Below are 25,183 nucleotides of genomic sequence, written 5' to 3'. Positions count from 1 at the left end.
GTGTCTACAAGTTGCAATGGAGACACAATTGTTGGGGAAAGTAGAATTAGTTTCTACTTTTGGCAATAACTGCTGCAACTTGTCTGGCAACATTTTTCAAATTGTGCTGTAGGTTACACGCTGCAATGCTCCATACAACTTCAGAGAAAATTGCTCTGTGTAATTGCGCCTTAACTATGATACCCAACAATCACAAGAAAAATTATAATAAACAAAAACAGTGGCATTTGCCTTAAGTTATTGTTATCTTCTTCGGCACTGCCAAAGACATGAATAACAAGGGAACTGACAACAATACTAACCACGACTGCAACAACACCAGCAGTAACAATGCCAATAAAGGTTCTGACACACAGTGCAACATTGCATGCAGCAGGAATGCTGTAGCGTGTGTCTACGCCAAACTTGTTGCACGCAACGTTGCATGCAACAAATCTGAAGTTGAATCTTGCTCTGCTCTTGCAACATTGTGCGCAACAAATTTCATCATGTGAACATGGCTGCAACATCACATGCAACGTTTTGAAATTTCCAGCCAATCAGCTTGCACCAAATTTATAACTGCTGACCATATATCTTAACATAGCATGTGGTGTGATTTTGTTGCAATGTGTGTCACCCCAATTAAAATTTGTTGCTTGCAATGTTGCGTGCAATGATGCACCGTATGTCAGCACCTTATCTTGTACTGTGACAACACCAATAATCAAGATGACAAGAACTGTTAAATCTAAACTGAACAACAGCTACAACAACATTAACAATAATAGTACATGATAACTGCAAAGAGAACAATGATAAAGATGTGGCATCATTAACTACAATTACCAGAATCCCTTGCACCCTTTCTTTTGCCCAGTTAATTAGCACCAATAGTCTTACTATGGTCATGAAGAAATACAAATTTAAATAAAAAATAATTTGCATAGCATTTTGGTAGTGGTATAAACCTAATCGGCTAACGTGTTGCTATAAACATTTCCACCCAATTCAAACAATGGGAGTAAGTTTCATTGTTCGTTATATTTTGGTTTCGCAGTTGAATTCGTAGAGACAAACGCTTCTATTCCCAGAAGGTTTGAATTGGGTGGTAATGTACATAGCAACACGTTACCCGATTAGGTGTATTCAAATGACACTATTCTATGACAACGGTTCAAACGGTTCTATGACATAATGGCAACAACAAGAATAATAACAACGATACCAACTATGATGGGAACTGAGCAGCCAAAGCTAAAACACTACCAACAATATTGCAACCAAAATGCAGAAGAGTAACAAGTTTGGAACTAAATTTAACTTTATTTAACTATTCTAAACTCTAGTCAAGTGAATCCATCTAGAATATATGCATAATTTTATAGATAATTCTAAATATGGAATAGCAAAAGAGTATCTCTCACTGGAAATTAAGTTTGTTCCTATTACGTATGTTTGGATTTACACAAATTTTTTTATTCATGTTTAATTTTTTTTTTAGTTTTTGAAGTCATTGAATAAGCTCACAGATCAGTAACATACATTGCTCTGCCAGTTCTGCAACAATATTAAGAAAAAAATCTGCAACATTTCAGAATTTAAATAAATGTACTGAGTATAAACACGTGGGTGAATGTTAAATATTTTGCTTTCAATTTGTATTCAAACATTTCATTAAATTATTGCAAATATCTGCAAACAGTTCATTAAATTCTTAGAATTAAACTATGGTTGGTTGTACTGCTTTAACATTATCACTTGGTTGAATCCCTTCCTGATTTTCAATATGTGTAATTACTGTACATGCTACGAGGGCTATTGTTAGGTTTATAAGTAGTAATAAGTGGTAGATATAATGGTAGTGATGATGATGGGACTCCCAAATGAACATATTAATCTGTAGTGGTGGGTGTCAAGTGGCATAGGTGGTAGTAATGATACAGCTGTAGTAGCGTATAAAAAGGCGTACCAATATTATGGGTGGCGTTCGTGGTTGCTGACAAGTGGCAGTAGTGGTAGTTATGTTACTGAATGGGGTCATGAGTGATGGTGGTGGTTAGTGAGTGTGGTAGTGAAAGACAAGTGGGAAGAGTAGTAGGAAAGGTGGTTGTGGGTGAAAAGTTGGAGTAGAAGTAAAGGTGTTGTTAGTGGTTGTGACAAGTGGGAATAGTGGTAGTAATATTACTGAATGGGGTCATGAGTGATGGTGGAGGTTAGTGAGTGTGGTAGTATAGTGGTATCGGAAGCGATAGTTGATAAGTTGGATAGCAATAAGCGTAATGATAGTTGAAAAAAGTTGGGTAATAGTAAAGGTGGTGTTTGCGGTGGTGATAAGTGACAAGTGGGTGTAGGGGTACCTAAGGTGGTTCTTTGGATAACATTGAGACAAGTTCCTGCCTTGACTTTTGCTTGCCTTAACTTAAAGCATTAATGAATACGCAAATATATTACTAAACTAATAATTATGAAGCATGCTTTAAAAGCTTCAATCAATCTCTGATATCAAAATATCAAAACATATTGCTTTAAAAAAAGCACAGCATTACTCCCTGGTGAATGCCCTCTAGATCGGCCTGCCTTGCACAATGCAAAGTACTGTCCTATGAGGGAAGAACGATACGTTTTTTATTGGGGGTGGGTAGGGGCGTTTTTTATTGGGGGGGGGGGGGGTGGGGTTTCAGAAAGGAGAGTCTAGTAAAAATTTGAAATTTGTGGAGGGTCAAACTTTTTTTTTTATTTTGACGAAAGCTATTTCCTTGTCGAGTTAATAGGAGGGACGTATTTCTTACTGAGTGATGTGAGGGAGGGGGTACGACCATTTTTTTAAAGTTTACGGCAAGTCCTGCTCTCGACCTCCAACCCCAATGAAAAACGTACCTTCCATAACACCAAGATCAATCAAGATGTTTTAAATTCATTAAACGTAAGTACCAACTGCCGTACGCTTGTGATTTATCCCATTGGAATTATTTTCTTCTTCAGAATCGGCTTCTGCTTCGCTTACAATCACTTGATACCTAAGTAAGAAATTAGAACAAATTTACCAATAATTGTAAGGGCGTAAGCAGGGGGGTCCAATGGGGTGATGCTCCCCCTTTCGTGCCAAAAAATAGTGGCTTTTTATAATTTATGCGGTAATTTTCATTTCCTTTTCCTAAGTTTTGCAAAATTTAAACGTAATGCCGGCCCCCTGTTTTTGGTCGGCGGACTTTTTAATTTGCATCCCCCCCCTCCCCCCCTTCTGAAAATCCTGACTATGTGACGTGCATGACGGTGCCTTTCATTCCGCGCACTTTTGGTTGGATAAAGCATTGAACTGCAATATAAATTCTTATATATGAAATTTTCGCCACGTTTTAATCTCGTGAAGTAATTAAATCTTGAAGTAAAAGTGTTACGCAAATACCATGTAATTGTCCCTCCCCCCCCCCCCCCCCCCCACCCACTCGCATTGCTTGTAATCCTCGTGAAGTAATTAAGTCTTGAAGTAAAAGTGTTAGGCAAATACCATGTAATTGCCCCCCCCCCCCCCCACCCGGTCGCATTGCTCGTAATCCTCGTGTTTCTCGTGATTTCTTGTAATATCGCAAGTCGAATAAAAGTAAAGACGAGGCACGTGTGCAAAAACCAAAAATGTTAGCATCACATCAACAATTTTTTAGAAGGTCCATTAGGTCAGGCATTTCCCCCACCTCCCTCATGAGGTAGATCGAATACGTTACTATTATTGATTATCGTTGAAGTGCGCCCGCAGTTTAGTGTCTCGTTTGCAATAGCATTTTGACGACCGTCAATCAAAGAACCGCAATCAAGAAAAACAATATCTTGAGAGAAATTTTAGACGGAATTTTAATCTTTAAAAAGATTTTGAGGACTAGAGAGTTAAAATCTTTAATTCAGTCTACAATTTCCCTAAAGATAGTTTTCTTAAAAATTTCAATTTCAGTTCTTTGACCATGTGACGGTCGTTGAAATGCTAGTCAGGCAAACGAGATATTGAACTTTACGGGTCGCACTTCAATGATAAAAGTTGTAATACTGACTTACTTTAGAGTTCTTGATAGCCATTTACTGTCTAGATTATCCCATACAAGAATACATATTCCTGGACAAGGAGGCGTGTAAAACCTACATCAAACAGACACACAGGTTAAAGATTTGATGACGTTCACCTTACTAGCTTTGGTACAAACGTTTGTTAACCGTACTTTAAATTGGTATGGCTCAACCCAAGCTAGACCAGAATGCATCATAAAATTTAAAAAATAGACAGTTTCTTATTTTATATTGTCTCTCTCCTCTTACTGATGATAGCGCTCATCATATAATACATAGTGTTGACTGGCTGACCTTGAATAATTTGACAATGTGATGACCAAATTTATCGTATTTTGATTATTCGAAATTTAACCTGAAGTATTCGATTTTTTCGTTTATTCGAAATTTAACCTGAACTATTCGATTTTTCTGATTATTCGAAATTTAACCTGAACTATTCGATTTTTGTGATTATTCGAAATTTAACCTGAACTATTCGATTTTTGTGATTATTCGAAATTTAACCTGAACTATTCGATTTTTCTGATTATTCGAAATTTAACCTGAACTATTCGATTTTTCTGATTATTCGAAATTTAACCTGAACTATGCGATTTTTCTCATTATTCGAAATTTAACCTGAACTATGCGATTTTTCTCATTATTCGAAATTTAACCTGAACAACTTGATTTTTGTGACTATTCCATTGTCGAAGTATTCGATTTCAGGGACTGTTTGGGAGCTGATCATCCTATTATGATGTGGTTTAAACTTTCCCAAGACCGTTATATTTTTTGGACACATAGGAAATCGTATTTTCAATTTTGAGTATAATTTCTAAAACATTATATGTATTGAATGTGGCAATTTTATGTATAGTCTATGGTTACTGCAAAAGACTGATGATATCGAAATTCTCCTTACCCTGTAACACAATCATTTTCATACACATATTCCGACTCTACGACCCAGATCTCTGCTATGTCATTCATTCGATCCTTCCAGCCAGAGTGGGGTCTGGGTTTAAACTTGACTCCAAATCTGACATCCTTACTAAAATTGAATTGAGAATACAATCAAGTTTTAGCATCTGGGGGAATAATACCACACCAAGACGATAGGACTCCGCTTTCAAATGTCTCCACTCTGGAGAGCGTTGTCAAATGTGTGCGTTTTCGATAAAAACGCTCAGCTTTAGGTTTTAGTGTGTACGCATGAGGATTGGCAGAATACTTGAGAAGTGTCGAGAAGCACTCGTGCTTTTCCTAACACTTCTCGTGTTCTGCCAACCCGGTCCCTCCCCCGCTAGTGGGGGAATGACGGGAAACGGAAGCGCCTCACAGCGGCTGCAAAGGAGGCTAACCCAGGCGTGCTTTGTAACTACAAACAGCACCCGCGCGCGTTTTCTATTTCTCCAGAAGAAACCTGGACTAATATTCTCGTGCGCTGTTCCAAAAGAGGCTCGCACCAGTGACGATGTTAAAAGCAAATGTAAAGCAAATGATTTACCTGGAACTTGTGAAGTACCAAGCTATAGAATCCCCGTCATTTATACACTCTAAACCTTTCTCGAAAACTTTTCTTGGACCTATAGATTAAAAAGACCTGATTATTCATTTTTGATTTAAAAAATTCGTTTCCCTTTTTTTTCTTCTGCTTTTCTGTGCGTAAAGCTATTTTTTAAAAGCCATGATCATGTATGTATCAGAGACACATGTACCCACCAAAGCACTAAAAAAGTCTCCTATCCCCCCTAAAAACCTTAGTTGCTTATCATTTAAACCAATGTATCCGGTTGAAAATTCGTTTGCTAATGACAAGAAAAGAGCGGGAAAATTTGACTCCCAACAAATGGTACGCGCGTCTACCGGAAGAGCGGGAAAAGTGAATTACCTCAATCGAGAAGACTGAAGTTTTTCCAACCGGTATTAAAGGTTTTCCAGGACAAATGGTAATCTCCCTATTCAAGATTACTGACTCACCTATCGTCTGTTCTGTGAGTGATGGTGCTTCCGCTACATATCTCTGAAAAATTCAAGAATCTGTTGGAGTTCTTTATTTTGTTTTTAGTTTAGTTTGGATATTAAAATGTTTTAAATCCTGAAATAATGTGATTATTTAAATCTCTTCTGAAATCTCAGCCTTCTGCCCGGCCGGGGATGAGAAAAAATCTGCCCCCCCCTCCTTCCCGGTTTATTTGTGCTCCTAGTTATTACAGTGCTCTCCGGAGAAAAGCCCTCGAATCAAGGGAGAGACCCAACAAACTTTACTCACATGTGATGGAGACACCGTTAATCGAACCCAAGACTCCAGAGGTGGGAAGAGTACTACCGCTACGACTTCCTTGATTCCCGAAGTGAGGTTATGGTGGACGTCAAATCAAGGAGTTTCCATGACATTCCATAGGTACATGCCCTTGAAACCTTTTTTTTTTTCGACGTCATGGAAACACTAGCGTTGATTGACGTCCACCAAAATCTACTTCGTCGCAATGGAAAATTGTACGATTCTACTCGTGCTATTAAGAAGCACTTTAAACGTAATGAACATATTGTCTCACCATGTGTTTGGGGATGGGCGGAAGACACCCATCTTCACATTTACATATCCCACCAAAATCTTCGGGTAGTTGCTCAGCATCGAAGTATTCTAAAAGTTTGTTTATTTCTCCTGTCTTAAGAACCACGCACTTTGCTCTGGTCTTGGGGTCAAGGAACACGCGGGCGATCTTCCATAACACTGGGAACATCCTTTACAGTGATGAGAAACATTAAAGAAATTAAACAAATGAAACGAGAACATTATACTTTCAAACTGAAAAGTATCAATAATGTCATTATCTGCTGAGCACGCACGCGCCCTTTGCATCTTATAAAAGAAATAAAAAACTTGCTTGCTGTGCTGTGTCCGGTTATAACGCGCTTGTGGATTGGCAGAACACTCGAGAAGGATCGAGAAGCACTCCGCTACGCATCGTGCTTCTCCTAACACTTCTCTCGTGTTCTTGCAATTCCCGCGTGCTATATAACTGCACCCAGCACACGCGCGCGTTCTCTATTGAAGAGATAGAAAACGAGCGAACGTGCTATGTTGAGTTATACCAGCACGCGGGAAATTGCGTGAGAAGTGCTACGAGAAGCACGAGCCCGCGTAGGCGACGGCACTTCTTGAGGGCTCACACAATTTCCCAAGTGCTTGCATAACTCAACATAGTACAAGCAAGGGGAGTTTTCTATCTCTTTTATAAAATAACTAAGATATAACTAACGATCAACTGAAATGAAATAATAAAGCATCGCTTGCGTTGATGACGTCATTTCCTCACGATCTATGTTGAGTTTTATTATATGACCGTGAATCTTAGAGCCTGGACACTAGCAAATCGAGCAATCTGATTGGATAGATCGCATCGCGGACTGGTCTAGATTCTCCGGTATTAACCGGTCCGATCGCATATTAATCTTACGGCAAAAACATTTTGTCCTTTTCAATGAAAAGTGGTCATATAATAAAACTCTTATCAACCGAGCTTGGTCGGTCTGTACATTCCGACCTCGGTCAAGATTATCCCGTACAGACCTCCCGCTCGGTTAATTAGATCTAAATATAAAACGGTAATTGACCAATCAGAGCGCGCGTTATATCTTAGTTAGTTTATAATTCTTCAATATATACACAGTCTTTTTGCTTGAATTTTGTAAACTCACCATGAAGTATTGACAATAAATATCTGAAAATAAAATGTGAACGAAAAATGGAAATATTAGGAAATTAAAAACTAAGTATGAAATTGAATAAAAATGAAAATGAAAGAAAAAGAAAAAGTGTTAAATAGATGGGAAGAAATAGGTGAATGAATGAGGTAATTAATAGTTATTATTATAATAATAAATAAATTTCAGTGAATGAATATTGAAATGAAATTAAGAGAAAAGGGAAAATGGACTAACTCACTTTTCCCATTCTCTCTGGGTAATACTCCTGATCTAGTTTGGCTAACTTTTTAAATAAAGTTAGGGCTTTTCTGTAGAATTAAACAAACAAAATAAAATAAAATATCAGTTAGTAATATCGTCAATATGTATTTATTAGTCCAGAGCGCGACCCACTTTTAGCAATCAATATATAGTTCTACACGTAAGCTATCGAACAAAGAAAAAGCCTTAAAAGTAAAGTTCTTCCGTGTGCTGTATCGGAAGAAAAATATCTTTACTCGCCCCAGTTCTGCTTTTGTTTACTCTGTCCTTGTAGCTCGCGCGCTCGAGGAGATAAAAGTAGATTGCATCCAGTTCAAGACTATATATTTATAGTTTGCCTAGGCCTGTCTTCCACTCCACCTCGACTGCACATTCAACACGGGCACCTCACGCGATAAAAGGCTCTACACGCAAAGACAAATGTGGCAGCCATGACAGGAGGCATAACAATAGAATCTTTCTCCCTTGAGAAACTGAATTCTTTCTCATGTAAATCAGATTAGACCAGATTCAATTGTTCCTGCCTCCTGTCATGGCTGCCATCACGTGGTGACGCAAAGCATCTATATGAAGACAACCGTTTATTATTTAAAGAGCCATACATTTTGCCTTAGTTGCGTTTTTACACCCAATTTTATCATAACGCCGTGACCAACAGTTGTTCGATAATTACGTGAATTAGCTTTCGTCAATTAAGAAATAACTCAGAACGACTCAAAAATCCAGACGTCTTAAGTTTAAGATGGTTAAATACATAGGTATGACTTTGAGTATTGGAGTAAAGACTAACAGTCATGTCAGTACCTTAACGTAAGAGATGCGCCAGTCATATCGTGTATATGAACCATAGTCTCCACAGGAAAGCCCTGGAAATAAGAAAGAATTAGAACGGACCGATTTAGATTGGGCAGCAATATTTTATCATTCTCTTTATCTTCTCGTAAATCTATATTCATCGTTTATCTCCTCAAGCGTCACCGCTTAGAAAGAGGAATATACTGAAGGGAATTACTCGTGATCTGAAATGGAAAGCATAACTCCGATAGTAAAAGCAATAATACTCAAGGGAATGACACGTGGTCTGAAATGGAGAAATAAAAGTTATACTCCACAGGCAAGGAAATAACACGTGGTATCAAATGAGGAAATTTATCCATAGTAAAATAAATGACACTCAAGAGAATGGCACGTGATCTGAACTAGTAGGGACAATAACAATAACAATACTAAAGGAAATAACACGTGGTATGAAATGAGGAAATTTGCCCACGTGATCGGAACTAGTGGCGAAACATTATACCCAAAGTAAAAGAACAATACTCAAGGGAATGACTGACGTGGTCTGCAATGGTGAGCAATCACACCTAAGGCGAGAAAGACTTTCAGCTAACTTTAGATCACGTGTCATTCCCTTGAATATTATTTCCTTGCTTAATAGTAACGCAGATATAGGGGCAAGTTTTGAAAGGTCTATAACTCCACCAAGAAACCGTGTTCCCAATAAAGCTAAAATTCGAAAGATTTCCTTATTAGTAAGACCTACCATTTTCTTAGATGTTTCATTCATTCTTGCAATTTGTTGTTCACAGTTCCAAATATGTCTCTTAATCACTTGATCTATCGGTAACTATTAATATCATTAATATTATCTTTTAATCCTCAAGTCTCATAGTGTTATGATAATTTTCGCAGCGTTTTTCCTGGACAGAGTTTGAGTAATTGCGCGGGATACCTGTGTTGAATAAATTGGGAGAGGACCGCGTGGGATGGCCTGTGTTGAGTAGATTCGGAGAGGAAGGAAGAAAAACAAGTATACTGTTTTGCGCATCTTCAAATTAGTCAAACACCGCTGTTTTCCCTGATTGAAAACTTAATTGCTCAGGTTTAGCCTCATTTCTGCGTATATATTCACAAATATCAACGAAAGAGTAAAGAATGCACAACTTTGAAATTCCTTGCGCCTTTACTGGAATAACACGTGAACTATTTTACACAAAACCAAGGCCATCCCTGAGCAACAGACAAATCGAAACGGGAGTGAATAGACTCATGTTAAAATTATTGCGTGTAGTTAATTGAATTACTGAGGTCTTCCCTATTTTAAGTCGCCGCCGCATTTTCAAAACTCGAGTATAATCTCTAGTTCAAGCATGCGCAGTAAGAATGACAGGGTTCAACCTCGTCCCCAGAGCCTGCTCTGGTCGTTCCTCGGTGCTGGCCAAGAGAAAGGCTCTTGGGACAAGATTGGACAGGGCTCTGGGTTCTAGAGTAAGTTAAAGTTAATCTTTTCTTTTGGGGCTTCCTGTGGTAGATTTATATTTAAGACATATTTTTTTCAATGATACATACCTTGATTAAGGCTAGCACATCCGTCCGTCCAGTATATTCGATATAACACGGTCTGCCTTGTTTATCGTGGCTATGAAAACCGCTGGACATTATCTGTGAAAGATAAGGAACATCGATTGTTGGGTTGCAAGCATTCTCAAGAGAGTTAAGAGACAAAAGCATGGCGGCCATTGTGGTGCCGTTAACAATGGATGCTAATAAGAAATCTTTTGTCAACGCTCCTCCGAGAGGCCGCAATGACGTAAAGTGCAATCGAAGAATACAACAGTCCACTTCCGAGATATGCTTCGCCTGTCACGCACAAAGGTTTCTCTCTCTCTCTCTCTCTCTCTCTCTCTCTCTCTCTCTCTCTCTCTCTCTCTCTCTCTCTCTCTCTCTCTCTCTCTCTCTCTCTCTCTCTCTCTCTCTCTCTTATATTTAAGATGAATGTATATTCATTCTAGAAATAAATTCAGGATCAGGCATGATATAGTTAATTGTGATGAGCAGCATGAAATTATTAACATTGAAATTTTAAAACCAAATAGTAAACCTTTTGGCATATGTGCTTTTTATAGACCACCAAATTGTAACAGAAATTTTTTCGAGTCGTTTGAATGTATAATCCAAACTTATGACCAGGAAACTAAGGAATTAATGCTGATTGGTGACTTAAATTGCAATTATTTGTGTAAATCTGATCCTAATTTATCAATCGTCAAATTTATCTGTGATGTTTATCACTTTTTTTCAAATTATAAAAGAGCCCACCAGGGTAATGCGAACTTCCAGTACTTTAATTGACGTAATATTTACAAATATGCCTGACCGCATGGTAGCATCTGGTGTTTGCCACTTAGGCATGAGCGATCATAGCCTGATATATGCTATAAGGAAATTTGCGGTTCCCTCAAATATTAAGTGTCATAAGTATATTACATATAGATGCTTTAAGAATTTTGATTCGAATAAGTTTAGGACTCAGCTGAGTTCCATAGATTGGTCTCTTATTGACAATTTGTCTGATCCTAGTGAAATGGTAGAGCAATGGGAAGAGGTTTTTCTTCGAGTTGCTAATGCTCATGCTCCCTTGAGAACACGTAGGGTTAGAAATAACCACTCTCCTTGGCTCACTGGAGATATCAGACAGCTAATTATTCATAGAAATTATTTAAAGAGACAAGCAATTAGATCTGGTGATCAACAATCCTGGAGTGAGTATAAGAGCTTTAGAAACATGGTTACTAACGAAATTAAGAAATCTAAAGTTTCTTACTATCACTCTAGAATTAAAGACAATTATGGAAATCCTAAAGCACTGTGGAAAACAATAAATAACCTTACTGGTAGAAGCAATTCTACAAGTAATTCCATCACTGAATTAAAAATTAACAATTGCACTTTTAATGACCCAGCAGAAATTGCCGACTTAATGAATAGTCATTTTTCCAGAATTGGCAATACACTGGTCGCAGAGATGGAGAGAGGTATTATTGATTTCCAGGATTTCCTCAGACCAGTTGAATTTAATTTCAATTTTGTGGAGATCTCTAGTGACTTAGTTCTGAAGTTTCTAAGCAATATGCCAACAGATAAAGCCACAGGACTGGACAACATATCTTGTCGGCTTTTAAAAGAAGCTGCTCCCATAATTGCTCCTATCATAGCTAATATCATAAATACGTCATTTGCTAAGGGAATTTTCCCTTCACTGTGGAAAAGAGCTAAAGTGATCCCTCTACATAAGGCCAAGGATCGTAATGATCCAAATAATTATAGGCCAATATCTATTCTCCCTATTTTATCTAAAATTTGTGAGAGGGCAGCTTATGACCAATTATATGCCTATTTTAATAAATTCAATCTCTTAACTAAGTATCAATCTGGCTTTCGACCCTTACATTCTACTGTTACTGCTTTATTAGAAGCTACAAATGATTGGTATACTAACATGGATAGTGGCTTAACTAACCTTGTAGTTTCCTTAGATTTAGCGAAAGCCTTTGATACTGTTTCACATGACATCCTAATTTCTAAACTTAAGCACTATGGGGTTGGTGGAGTAGCATTAGATTTCTTTCGTTCTTACTTAACTGATAGAAGTCAATGCTGTACCATTGAAACCTATACCTCAAATCCAGTAACTGTAACGAGCGGTGTTCCACAGGGCTCGATTTTAGGTCCGTTACTGTTTATAATTTATATTAATGACTTGCCTCATTGTCTTGAAATTAGTCAGCCTCGTCTTTATGCTGATGACACCCTAATTAGTTACGCTTCAAAGTCAACTACTGAACTCTATGATAAAGTGAATTTAGATTTACTGTGTGTCAGTGACTGGCTATTGGCTAATAAGCTGAGTTTGAATGTAGTAAAATCTGAATATATGTTAATTGGATCAAATTTTCAGCTTTCTAATTTGGGAATTTCTTCGCATATCTTGATTAAGGATCAAGAGGTAAAGAGGGTAACCTCTTCAAAACACCTTGGTGTGTATTTAGATCAAAACCTAACTTGGGATGTTCATATTGAAAACTTATGTAAGAAAACTGGCTCTTCCATTAATGGTTTAAAACAAGCCAGAGATTTTGTCCCTCTTGATACCTTAATACTTATGTATAAGGCTCTTATTCAACCGTTATTTGATTACTGTGATCTTGTTTGGAGTAATTTAAACAAAGGCCAAGCAGACCGACTTCAAAAATTGCAGAACAGAGCTGCCCGAATCATAACCTTTCAGGGCTATGACATAAGGTCAGCAGACATCTTGCAACAATTGAATTGGGACCGCTTGGCTATAAGACGCGAAAAGCGCCTTTCTCTCATGATGTATGATATTTTGCATGACAATACTCCATCTTATTTACAAGATCTTTTCTCAAAAAGTAAGGATTCAAATGCTTATAAATCTAAATTGTGAAATATCGAAGATAAATTAGAAATTCAAACTATTCCAAGGACTGAATTCCTTAAAAAAAGTTTCTCTTACAGAGGAGCTAAATTATGGAATTCTATTCCTTCACATATCCGAACTTCATCCTCTAGGTTAGTTTTTAATAAGAATTTGTCTAATTGGCAGTCGGATAGTACCTAGTCACTTTATATTTATCATTTATACGCATTTTAATAGCTATATATATAGTTCATATTATTTAATTCATTTTTAAATATATCACATATTATATGTAAATCTCTTTCTTATGAAGTACGACTTTCATGTAAAGAAGTGTATGACACTTATGAAACTATCGTCCTCAAATAAAGGTGCATTCATTCATTCATTCATTCATTCTCTCTCTCTCTCTCTCTCTCTCTCTCTCTCTCTCTCTCTCTCTCTCTCTCTCTCTCTCTCTCTCTCTCTCAAACCAGTGGAATCATATCTGGAGCTTTCCTACGTTCTTTGACTTTCCATCCTCCGAGAATAAAGGTGAAATGAGATGAGATTTCCACTCATCGCGTACAAATTAAAAAACTGTCACACAATCATAAAAAAATGAACGCCGCCTTCGATTTTTATTGATTCCCGAATTCGAAACAAGTTTCGCGCTGACATAAGTTATAGGGCACGGTTAACTTACATGCAAATCGAATTGGAATTAGTTCATAAAGTTTTGCGCAAAGAGAAAAACCGTTGAACCCAAAGAAAAACCCTCGAATCAAGTAAAATATCTAACTCTGCTCACACCAGGAATCGAAATTGAGGTCCCAAGGCGCAAACAGTCGTAAGAAAAGCCGAGCGAGAGCAGGCAGGAGACTCTATCTCTCTTTCTTTAGTCCATGTTAGAATAACTCACAAACTAAGGCCCCGTCACCACACGTGTCCAAAAATTTTTGTATCCGTGTCCGGAAATTTTCGAAAACGGTCTCCAGAGTGGAAATTTTCGAATGCGCTCCGAATACGGATACGTGTGGACGGTCGTATCCGCAAATTTTCAAATACGCTGAAGTATGCTCAATAAGAAAACTATCCGTCAAAGAGTCTAGGCACTAGCGTGCATCAGGGCGGATCAAGAAATTTCCGGATACGTGTGAACAGTGAAAACGATTCGAAAACGATTCGAATACGCTGCGTATGGATACGAACATTTTCGTATCCGCAAAAAAAAATTTGCGGATACAAAAATTTCCGGATACGTGTGGACGGGGCCTAAAGCCATTATAGAAAACGAAGACAAACGAAAAGTACGCTCCCACTCATCGTAAAAAACTGCCTTAAAACTGACGGGTATCACTGAATAAGTGGTCGTGAAACATGATATGAGACAAGTCAATGAGAGTAGAGTGAGACAAACCGACTAAATGACCGGAAAAATAAACAAAAGCTTATCGAGGTAGGCCCTGACTAAACGAGGAAACAAGTTTCCAGAAACATGTTTCCCGCGCGCATGTTTCCTCGATGATTCCAAGTTTAGCCACATGTGAAACATTGCTACGTGCAACAAATTTTGCTTCCAAGACGCAAAAATGTTTCTGCTGTTTGGCAGAAAGATTTCATGCTTCCAAGAAGCATGGAAACAATGTTTCCCAGTGTTTCCTCATTTAGCCACGAAAGTCAACATTCTAAAAGTTCGTTACTTAGCAACGCTTAATTGCTCTATCTTGAAAGTGCGCATGCGCTAACCGATATTGAGTAAACATGTTTCCTGATGTTCCCTGACAGTTTTTCCACCTTTGGAAACATTTAAGAAAACATGTTTCTGGAAACATGTTTCCTCGTTTGGCCAGGGCCGTAAGCTCTAGGCATGTGACGTAACTATTCGCCTCTCTCGATCAGTCCTCTCGTTTCTCGAATGTAAAGTGAAATTCTAGACAGGCTCAAGTGAAAAACAGTTTCATTTGAAGATGAATTCATTAAGCTCCAAACTCTTTGTCTCAAAAAGCCCCCCTTTTGGCGTTCTATCCTAATGATTGAATAAAATTAGGTGAACACCATTTGATGTTTGTTTTTTTCAATGGGTTTCGGAACACCACATTCGCATTGTCTTGCATACATACAGTACACAGAAAAGTTAACGCACTTCCTTCTGCCACAGTTATTTTACTAGAAAATATTTTGTGAATATAGAATACACGATATGAGGTTTGTTTTTCAATGGGTTTCGAAACACTACTCACATGGATACATAGTAGTACGCAGAAAATTTATCTCAATTCTGTTTTTCCACAGCTATTTTACAGGGAAATATTGTTTCATTTGTTTTATAGTGTACAGCAGCTCAAGTCGTGGTAAATTATGGCAGACGTTGTCTTTACGAAGCGAAAACAATACTAAATTAACCTTCTTTTACCAGAATATGCTTTTTGCTTCTACTTTTATATTTTCTCGCTCCATTTAAAAACAATTTCTCTACAAATTATTGTAACTAATGCTGCTGTTAAGTTCAGGTGTAGCTATTGCATTTCTGTACTTGCTATGGCCGCAATCTTCAACACGGTATTATAGTTTCACAATTCGTATCATTTTAGTATTTAAAAAAGGAGAAGTAGGCATCGAAGTAGTATTTATATCGCCTTCCCGTTTCAAACCATCGATTAATATCAATTCCAATGTATACTTTCACAATTCATATCATTTTAATGTTCGAAGAAGAAGTAGGCTTTCAAACAGTAGGGTCGATATGCACTTACTACTTGTATCGTCTACAATCGATTACTATTCTTCTATCAATATTTTTTTCCGTAACGCTTCTCCTTATCGCTCGTCTATCGGATATATCAATATTGCTTACCGTAACGGCGGTTGATTGTGTTCTCATATCTCATTTATCAAGTTTTATTCGTTTTTCGTAGGAATCTTTTGTTTTATGATACATCAATTCTTCAGTTTGTATGGTCTAAAACACGTTATTATTTCGTGTTATGACTTATGCTTTCCGAAGGCGGTGTTTCTCAGAATTTTCGGAGCTGGCTCGTGCATCGAATATGTAGGACTTAGCCAATATCAAGCCAGGTTGAAACGACGCAAAAAAAATCTAAGCGGGAAAACAACTAACACTAAGTAATTCTTATCCTACAACAACAACTTAACCATAAATCCAACAGACTCCTTTAGCTTTTGGCGTCAAAAGATTTATAGCTTTACGTCAAAAGACGTTTGTTTTGAAGATGAGGACGTGCGTGACACTTTTCTGCCGACGCTGCGCCGTCTCCTAAGTGGTACATTTTTAAATATTCAATTTATAATAAAAACAAGTCTGAGAAAATACATCAATATGTAGATGTTTTTTTAAGTAACAGATCTGAAAATTACCGACGCATTTCCGACGCCCAAGTAGATTGAGACACACAACCGAAGGGCCCCCGCTAACGACAAGTACACCAACCTGTTACACACCACTCAGATCGTTACTATAAAACCACTGAAAATCGTTAAGAAAGCTTCATCATACTAAAACTAAACATGATTAGCATAAAAACTCTTTCAACATAAAAGGTATGACGTCATAAAATATGACACGCCGATGACGTCAGTGGCGTGGTAGACTACTCACGCCCGTGACGTCACGTCTCAAGCACTGTTATTAGATCAGTTTCGAGTCGCTACTTCTATTCTACTCTTTGGTTCTAACGAACGAGTGTGATAAATACAATGTGGGTGTTTTTAAATCGCAGTACGGCTCGAAGTCATGCACCTACTTTATCTGGACGATTATTCAATTTAAAGTGCTACTACGACGAAAATCACTCAAACTTGGATTCAGCTGAAACTTCCTAAGAATACTCTTTAAAGGTCCAATAATCACTGTATGAAGTGTTTTCTCGATATTCAGTACGAAAGTATGATATTTTTACGATTATTTTTTGGAGTCTGTGACGTCATACACTCAACATCGAACATCGCTCCATATATTTCTTTGTAGTTTATGATCAAAATATCAGTAGTAAAGGGAGAAAGAAATACCCAAACACCCCAAAATATAAATTATAGTCACAAGTAATGTGAAATAAGCACATTAGCCACCCTTTGGGCTTCATAGGAATAAAATAAATTAAGGATTTATATACAAAGAAATATATGTAGCAATGTTTGATGTTAAGTGTATGACGTCACAGACTCCAAAAAATAATCGTAAAAATATCATACTTTCGTACTGAATATCGAGAAAACATTTCATACAGTGATTATTGGACCTTTAAAGAGTATTTTTAGGAAGTTTCAGCTGAATCCAAGTTTGAGCGATTTTCGTCGTAGTAGCACTTTAATTTCAAAAAAATGGTACTCACGTTTCGCATCTCCTTATCCAGTGGTCTCTGGAAAGAAATAAGTTCCTGTCATTACGTGGATTGCTGAAGCAGTCAACGGGGATTTTTGGGGCGTTTAAGACAATAATTTATTCCCGGTAAAAGTATTTATGAACCTGTGTTTAAAAGCGAAAGAGAAGTCGCTCACTCACAGATTTATCCAGGATCTGGTCGACGTTGTTCTCCTTTCTCCATTCTAACGTAGCTACGTACTGCCTGTAAGTAGAGACAAAACATTGTATCGTTACGACCTGTTCAATATAAAAATCGACACGCGATTCTGAGAAAAGTTTTGGACAAAACCCTACATTTACCGAAGAACTACGAGCTAAAAACCCGCCAAAGCGAACCGATACAAATCATTGGTGAGTAAAACCAAACGAATGTGGATATCAATTTAAGCATTTATAACAAATACAATTTTTCAATATCTTATATGTTTGTATATGAAGTATACATTTGTAGGGGATTTCCTGTGATAGGGTTGAGAAATTGGTTCTTTTAATTAGATTTTTTATTCACTTTTTACGTTAAAGTGGTTTTACTTAATCCGTGAAATAACTAGTTAGGCTGACAGCGGGTAGTGTAAATGTTGGGATCGGGTTTTACTTTGAGCAAGTGAAATGATATCGGACTGTTTTTTGTGTCTATTTATTGACTATTATAACTTAACAAGTACTGGATTTTTGTTTCACCGCATGGGGTAAGTAAAATCATTCTTTAGTGTGTACTACTACTCAATAGGGGCAGTCAAAACAAATAAAGTTTTTTACGGCGTCCAAGAAACTATTTAGCACAAGGGTATTTATATGATATTGTGGGCTGCCTTGGTCCTAAGTCTCGATACACCGAACCAAAAATATACAATGACACCGTTTCAGCTGGATGGCTCCCCTAGACACCAAAATAGGTCTGTTATTGAAGTTTTTGCATTTGGGATCCCTATGTTTTTCACACTTTTGGAGGCTTGTATCTCTGGTTCTTTTCAACGAAACATGCTCAAATATCACAGACTTACTAATATTGAGATGCTTTATCAGATGACAAAACCTTTTATTAGCCATTTGGAGGTAAAGGGAAAAATTGGGTCAAGTTTGCTTTGCAGTGCATTGTGGGCCTGCTTTTGTAAGGGACATATCATATTTTCAAGATGGCGTTCTAGATTTTGTTCCTTAAAACAGTCCTACAATGCACTGCGTACAACCTTAGCTTTTGGATTCCTTTATGTAATGTAAATTTGTAGACGGATTGGATGAAGGATCAATAGTAGGGCTTGCAGTATCGATAAAGACAATCTTTTGATTATTACTACTTGCCTATGAGCCCCTTGGACGTCAAAGCTTCGAGCTCTCAAGTACCTCAACAGCGTTCTCTGAAAAATACGACAAAAAACGGGTTAGACAAGCGTTCAATACGCACCAATTTAGGACGTGATCTTAGTGCGTCTCTTCATCCCTCTCTCAGTCCGTATTTTCTAAAAGCAGTCAAAAGAATAATTAGGATTTCGGACGTACTTTTTGATTTAGCGCGCATCGCAAGACCTCCTGAGCCCAACAGGTATCGACAGAGAATTAATGGAGCGGATCGAGAGAATAAGCGTAATGCGCGATTGAAGGCGAGTTAAGCAAAAATCATTCATTTATTAATACCGCACTACGAAAGATAAAAAATAAATCTCCCTTCAGATTCCGTTCAGAAAAAATAAAGGTTGTCTGTCACTTTTTATTATCACATCAAAACGACACTGTAGCAATAACCTAGGACATGTGGTAGCAATATTTTTACATATTCTTTTTGGTTCGCAAAAGTCCGTAAGGGCAACACCTCAAAACTTGAAACTAAAGCTGCTAGAATAACCCTTTTTCTCCCTCTCACTTTGGATGATTTCCTGACCGGACAAACTTCGACCGTTACTCGCGCAACGTTACTCACAAAAATAGCTGGTAAAGTTCTTGTCAGCGCGAAACAAAAGCGTTGATTTACAGCAAGTCTATCCCTCCCAGCTTGGCTTTCTACCATGCGTCAGTTCAATGCTGACCGCGCAGGAGAAACGCGCTCTACTTCGGAAACAAAATTTACAAGAAAATACTCTTTTTCCGGTTTCTTTTACATTTTTCTTTTAGACTCGCATAACTCAATATATTTTTAAGCCGAGCTGGAATTATTTGTAAAATTAATTAAAAGACCTTTTGTTCTGACTTACATCTATTCCTGGCTTCAAGCCCATTGTGCATTGTTCTAGTCGTGCTACAGCACACATCTCTGACTCTAAAGCGCTTTAGTCATGGATACAATAAGCATAGATAGAGCGATTTCTGTACGAGTGAGACAGACTAAGGCCCCATCCACACGTATCCGGAAATTTTTGTATCCGCAAATTTATTTTTGCGGATACGAAAATGTTCGCGTCCACTGTTCGTGTGGCACACGCAGCGTATTCGAATCGTTTTCACTGTCCACACGTATCTGGAAATTTTTTGATCCACCCTGATGCACGCTAGTGCCTAGTCCCTTTGACGGATAGTTTTTCTTATTGAGCATGCGCAAAATCGTGTTTACGTCAGCGTATTCGAAAATTTGCGGATACGACCGTCCACACGTATTTGTATTCGGAGCGTATTCGAAAATTTCCACTCTGGAGACCGTTTTCGAAAATTTCCGGATACGGATACAAACCTTTCCGGACACCTGTGGACGCAACCCGTATCCGCATGCAAAAAAAATTTGCGGATGTAAAAATTTCCGGATGCGTGTGGACGGGGCCTAACAGCGCGACACCACCTACATGGTATATCATGGTATGACATAATTGAACATTAAAATGGCTTCCCACTGGCTTCCAGTAATTCGTTAAATCGGGCACAACGAGTAGTCATGGGTACCTGTAAGTATAGATCGTTTTTTTTTTTTTTTTTTTTTGCACGAGTGGGAGAGGATTCGGTAACCTTAAGCTTCTAGCCGTATTGTAGCTCGTATCGTATCTTACCATGAATATAACTGTTTTTGGATGAAGCCATTTCAGTGTAACGGCTCATAATGTGTAATGTCATAAACCGCCGTAACGTACGTTCCCTCTCACCACAATTAATGGAGTGGAATGGTTTGGAAACTCCATAGAACAAAGCTATTGTTTTGCGTTTGATGTTGAATCGTACCATCACGTGATACTGACCCTGCACAATGGACCAAAGCAAGTATGGCTGAAAATACTCATTTCCTTATTATTTTCATGTATGAACACTTTGAAAGTGAAAACTTTCATTCGATGGCCAAAAACCATTCGAATAAATATTTCCGCGCAGATACAGTTAAGTTACTAGATGATAAATAAGAAAGCATGAAAAAAGGCAATTTCCTTTACAATAAACAATTTGTATTAATCATATAGGATTAATTAAAAAATAACAAGTATTTTAGAACGTTTTTTTTAGGGTTAAAAATTTCTATATTCCCGAAAACTATGAAGAAACGGAGCAACGTTTCTTTCTCTGTGCAGGGTCAACGTCATATAACAATGGATAAAGTCCAACAAAAACATAGAACAATAGGTTTCCCAACCATTCCGCTCCATTAACTATGCTCCAACACGAAAACTTCTCAAGAGAAGTTGCTGCCGTATTTGTGCCTTGCGGCGACCGTGATGTTTTCTAGAATTGTCTTTGGGGAATTTTTTTTCCCCCGTGCAATAAATGTGATTGGATTGCAGTTGTGCCGTGACATTTGATTGGATGGAGAGTAAAAGTTCTCGTGCAATGTGATTGGGCTGGCGTACGTCACGAACGTATTTGTGCCGTGATTTTCTCACAATCATACGAAAATTGATCTCATAAGAATTTCAGAAGCAAATCCAGGGTTCCATGAAACCCCCCTTTGTGAAACCGATCGCGCCAGCTTTTTCTGTGTGGTAATTTTTTGGAACTGCCACTGAATCTCATTTTCGACTGAAATACGAAACCCACGCGACTACTTGCAATTGCATGATAATTACTTGAAAACGAAATAGAAAGGCATTTGATGCTGCTGCAATACATGCCAGTGTCAATCGTAAGTTTCACCTTCGCTTATCATTGATAACATGGATCACTAGTTAAAGGTGTTATCTATCTAAGCCATTTGAAAACAATATTCTTAAAACTGATTTATATCTTATTACCATATCCTTTGTTTGTATTCATATGACCTTGTAATAATATTGTTCGCATAGTTATCGATAAGTGGCGTTGCCTTGTCTGGTTTCTAGACGCTCTACCTACTGACAAGGTCTATCTGCCCGAGACTCTATAACTATAGAAAAAATAATCGATCCTTTGCATAAGACAAGTTTAAAATAAATAAATTAGTTCAAATCTGGATTCAAGGATTCACCTGCACTATGAGTCCTTTCGAAGAAAAATCAATTTAAGAATTATTTAAAAAGTTAAACAAAATCCATGCGTGCATCTTGGATTGAAGTTCTCATTGGACAATTAACTGTATCACGCTGTTAGTCAGAGAGCTATATTTGATGAAACGTATACAAATTGGTGTCGAAATGTTATAAGCACTGTGGGCGTTAGTAAGCGCGATCACAATGGGAGAGTCCTAAACGCTAAGGTGGAGAAAATTCATATTTCGCATTTTTGAGGAAAAGGCTAGAGCCTAAGTTTAATTCATGAAGCTTTGTAAACGTGCCAAATTTCGACAAGTTAGACAATGTATGACCTGTATTTGCTACAAGGGAAGACAAGTTGAGAGGTGGCAAGTGTTTTATACAATTATTATAATTACGTTCAGGAGTTTGAGGTAACAAATATTTCTTCAGGCGAGCCAAAATTCATACTGAAGGAAAAGGTGTTGTTTTCCAACATCATGTTTATCTTTTAAAAGACATAGGTCATTATTGCTATGCTAAAGGTCAATTTAATGTTCCCGCGTAATTTTTTCACATAGCATAATTTTTTACTCAAAACGGAAAGTGAGAAATTAGCATTGAACATACAAGAATTTCCTGCGTATTGTCCTTAAAACTATACGCTTATATAAATTTTGAAATTTAATTGTATTACGGGATTATTTTTCATATAGTTATGTAAATTACAAATCAGCACTGTTCAATTTTGAGTTGAAAATTTGTCAAAATGTTAATTGTATTAAAACTTGTATATGCCGGAACCTTAAAAGTTACTGAACATGTTATTTTCTTACCCTTCAATATTAAATACTGTTAATATGCAAAACCAAAAACAAGAAAGTCGTGTAAGTAATTGTCCACAAATGCGTACTTTCCCTTTACCGGACGTAATATCTCTTTCCCCTCGCGCGCCTTCAGCTTCGAAATTATTAAATACCTAAAAATAAATGTTAAAAACTACTACAGTCACACTCTTGTAGAATTATTTTTACCTCGTCTGTGACTGTCTCTTTGGATAGCATTTCCTTGAACAGGTTGAGCGAACTCTGTTGAGACTTCGAAAGGTCTCCAAGATACCCAGTCATGTTCAAAAACTTTACCAAAACCTAGAACTACCCAATTCCTGTGAAAATATATCCCAAACGAAGAAAAATGATATGGTTTTCAGCCTCAGAAATGTGGGATACCAATTTCCCCAGCAGTCGCGATGTCGTCAGTGGCTAAATAATTTATTAGATTTAAGATAGCTGATAAATATAAGAAACAAACCTGTATATATTTATTGCAAATATAAACTGCATAATTATCTTTCATTTTAGTATGCCAAGGTAGTAAGAAACTAGCTTTCGATCGACAACAGAGGGTGCATGCGCGACGTTCAATAAAATAAAATAAAAACTTAGTTTTAATGTTATTAAAAATTTTTGCTAAGACATTTTCGTAAATTCTTTATTTGGATTTTAAGGATATTCATTAGGGAAAATTATATTATTTAGGGTTAGGGTTGAGAAGTTTTAGGGAATTTTGAATTGAATGATGAATGTATATTTTCTTATTACAGGATGACAGTAGAATGGAATAAGCCAATTGGAACACGTGGCAGGTAGAGAGTTCCCGGATGTGTCCATAATATGCTAATCGCTAGTGCTATGGACGGCGCGAGGGGATTTCATTCGAAAACTATTTCGACATGGAGTTTCGAAAAAAGCCAATAAATCGCCATCATAACGGCACGATCAACAGCTGTGGACGATCTGCAGACACTTATCTCACCTTTATTTCATTGTGAAGAGATTTGGATTTTGCATTAAACGCCTGGGTTAATTTCTTACCGGCTTGGAGTGTGTGAAACAAGAAACGATTGCTTGCTTTTGTTTGGGTACCTGGAGTTTATCCACTAATAGTGGGTGTTTTTTTTTTTAATCTGGGTTATTTGGATTGTTTTTGGGTACCATTTAGATCGCCAACATGAAATCAGACAGCTCAGAGAAATCGGAAAGCTGTTGGTAAGTACTTCCTTTAAGAAATGTTAGTTAAAGTTCAATGTTATGGAGAAGGCATGCTTTTCTTGTTTGGGAGGAAAAGCATGTCTGCCGCAGAACATAGAGCTGTTTTCCTACCTCTTGGAGCATTAGTTTTTGAGATCGGAGGTAGAAAAAACATTACAGAAGCAGGTTCGAATCAAAAGCTCTTCTGTTTATGTATATTCTCGTAAGAGACACTTTTCGAAGGTGACAACGTCTAATTGGCCAACCATTATAACATTCTTATTACTAGTGATCTGACCTCATAAAATAATATTCTAACCAAACAAATACAAATACTCTTTCACGACCAACTTCTTGACAATCTACTTCGCACATTTCCATTCAGCTTTTGCGCTAAAGCCTTACTTTTACGATATATATAGTATACTTACAGTAATGATGGATAGCTGAAACTTTTCCTCTACTTCCCCTCCCAGAGGTTCAAAATCTTTGACTCTCTTTGTACACAATAGAGTGGACAATTAATTACAAATGTTGTGGCTAATGTTGTGGTTAATGGCTATGTTATTATAGATCTTTAGTAGTAGCTCACTGGTAAAGAAAAACATATAAAAGAGCATTTTCTGAGAGCTGTGGAAAGCCGCCAGGACACATACCATATACACTGCATGATACTTTCATTTATCCATACCCCTTTGTCATCTAGAGCCAGTCAACAACAGCATTTTTTGAATTGACTGTATGATAAAATATTTTCCCATGCCCGTTATCCTAAAATCCTGCGTAGCAGCAGTATTTTCTATCTCTGCCTGAGGTCCAGTATCCCAGCTACTTACACCATCCACGCTCATGTCCTGGAATAGACCTCTTTGGCTTGGGGTAATGTTTTCCCATTTCAGACCACGTGTCATTCCCTTGAGAATAAGATTCTTTAATTGAGCTGTATCCATATTCATGTATCTTCTCATGTGCAACCCAGCACAAACCTTAAAGGGCCACTTGGACGAAAATTCGGACAAATTTCAAAACCCCTCTATGCGACTACAAACGGTTCCAAAACAATCAATAGAACTAATTAAACAATATCCGAACCTTAAATTTACCTTTTGTGTGAATATTGGTTCAAAAAAATAGGTCTTAAAAGTGTCCGCCATTGATTTATTCGTTCACGGCCAAAAGTCAATTCGGCCAGCGGTCTTCCGTAGGAAACCTCCTTGTGACGTCATTTACTCAACCC

The 25,183-nt window shown here is 37.5% G+C and overlaps 2 protein-coding genes across 4 annotated transcripts in view; one reads left to right on the top strand and one right to left on the bottom strand.

Annotated features, from left to right (window-relative positions):
• Positions 1 to 1,285: 1,285 nt before the first annotated feature.
• Positions 1,286 to 24,815, bottom strand: LOC116295638 (uncharacterized). 3 transcript variants are annotated; one of them, XM_089027572.1, is made up of 16 exons: positions 22,951 to 23,201; positions 18,881 to 18,940; positions 17,721 to 17,780; positions 17,551 to 17,577; positions 10,348 to 10,440; positions 9,542 to 9,625; positions 8,803 to 8,864; positions 7,976 to 8,045; positions 7,729 to 7,751; positions 6,582 to 6,771; positions 6,004 to 6,046; positions 5,531 to 5,609; positions 4,946 to 5,074; positions 4,030 to 4,110; positions 2,860 to 2,999; positions 1,286 to 2,582 (listed from the first exon to the last, which is right to left on the bottom strand). In XM_089027572.1, exons 1-15 carry the CDS (start codon positions 23,041 to 23,043, stop codon positions 2,900 to 2,902), a joined length of 1,194 nt encoding a protein of 397 aa, XP_088883698.1. In that variant the 5' UTR covers positions 23,044 to 23,201; the 3' UTR covers positions 1,286 to 2,582; positions 2,860 to 2,899. The 3 variants fall into 3 exon arrangements, with proteins under 3 accessions (XP_088883698.1, XP_088883697.1, XP_031559378.1); XM_089027571.1 differs by lacking the exon at positions 1,286 to 2,582 and adding an exon at positions 24,378 to 24,815 and having other exon boundaries at positions 2,655 to 2,999; positions 22,951 to 23,081; XM_031703518.2 differs by lacking the exons at positions 1,286 to 2,582; positions 17,551 to 17,577; positions 17,721 to 17,780; positions 18,881 to 18,940; positions 22,951 to 23,201 and adding an exon at positions 16,056 to 16,328 and having other exon boundaries at positions 2,655 to 2,999.
• LOC116289317 (histone-lysine N-methyltransferase SETD2) overlaps positions 17,691 to 25,183 on the top strand; it is a 31,256-nt gene continuing 23,763 nt past the window's right edge. The window contains exons 1-2 of the mRNA XM_089027570.1: positions 17,691 to 17,933; positions 23,520 to 23,964. Coding sequence (XP_088883696.1) covers positions 23,927 to 23,964 — 38 coding nt within the window. The 5' untranslated portion in view covers positions 17,691 to 17,933; positions 23,520 to 23,926. The remainder of the gene's footprint in view (positions 17,934 to 23,519; positions 23,965 to 25,183) is intronic.

This window comes from Actinia tenebrosa, unplaced genomic scaffold (genome assembly GCF_029948245.1).
Source record: "Actinia tenebrosa isolate PJP-AT-01 unplaced genomic scaffold, QUT_ActTen_1.0 PGA_scaffold11__36_contigs__length_13525064, whole genome shotgun sequence".
Classification (NCBI taxonomy): Eukaryota; Metazoa; Cnidaria; class Anthozoa; order Actiniaria; family Actiniidae; genus Actinia; species Actinia tenebrosa.
This window is presented reverse-complemented; position numbering and strand designations above follow the sequence as displayed.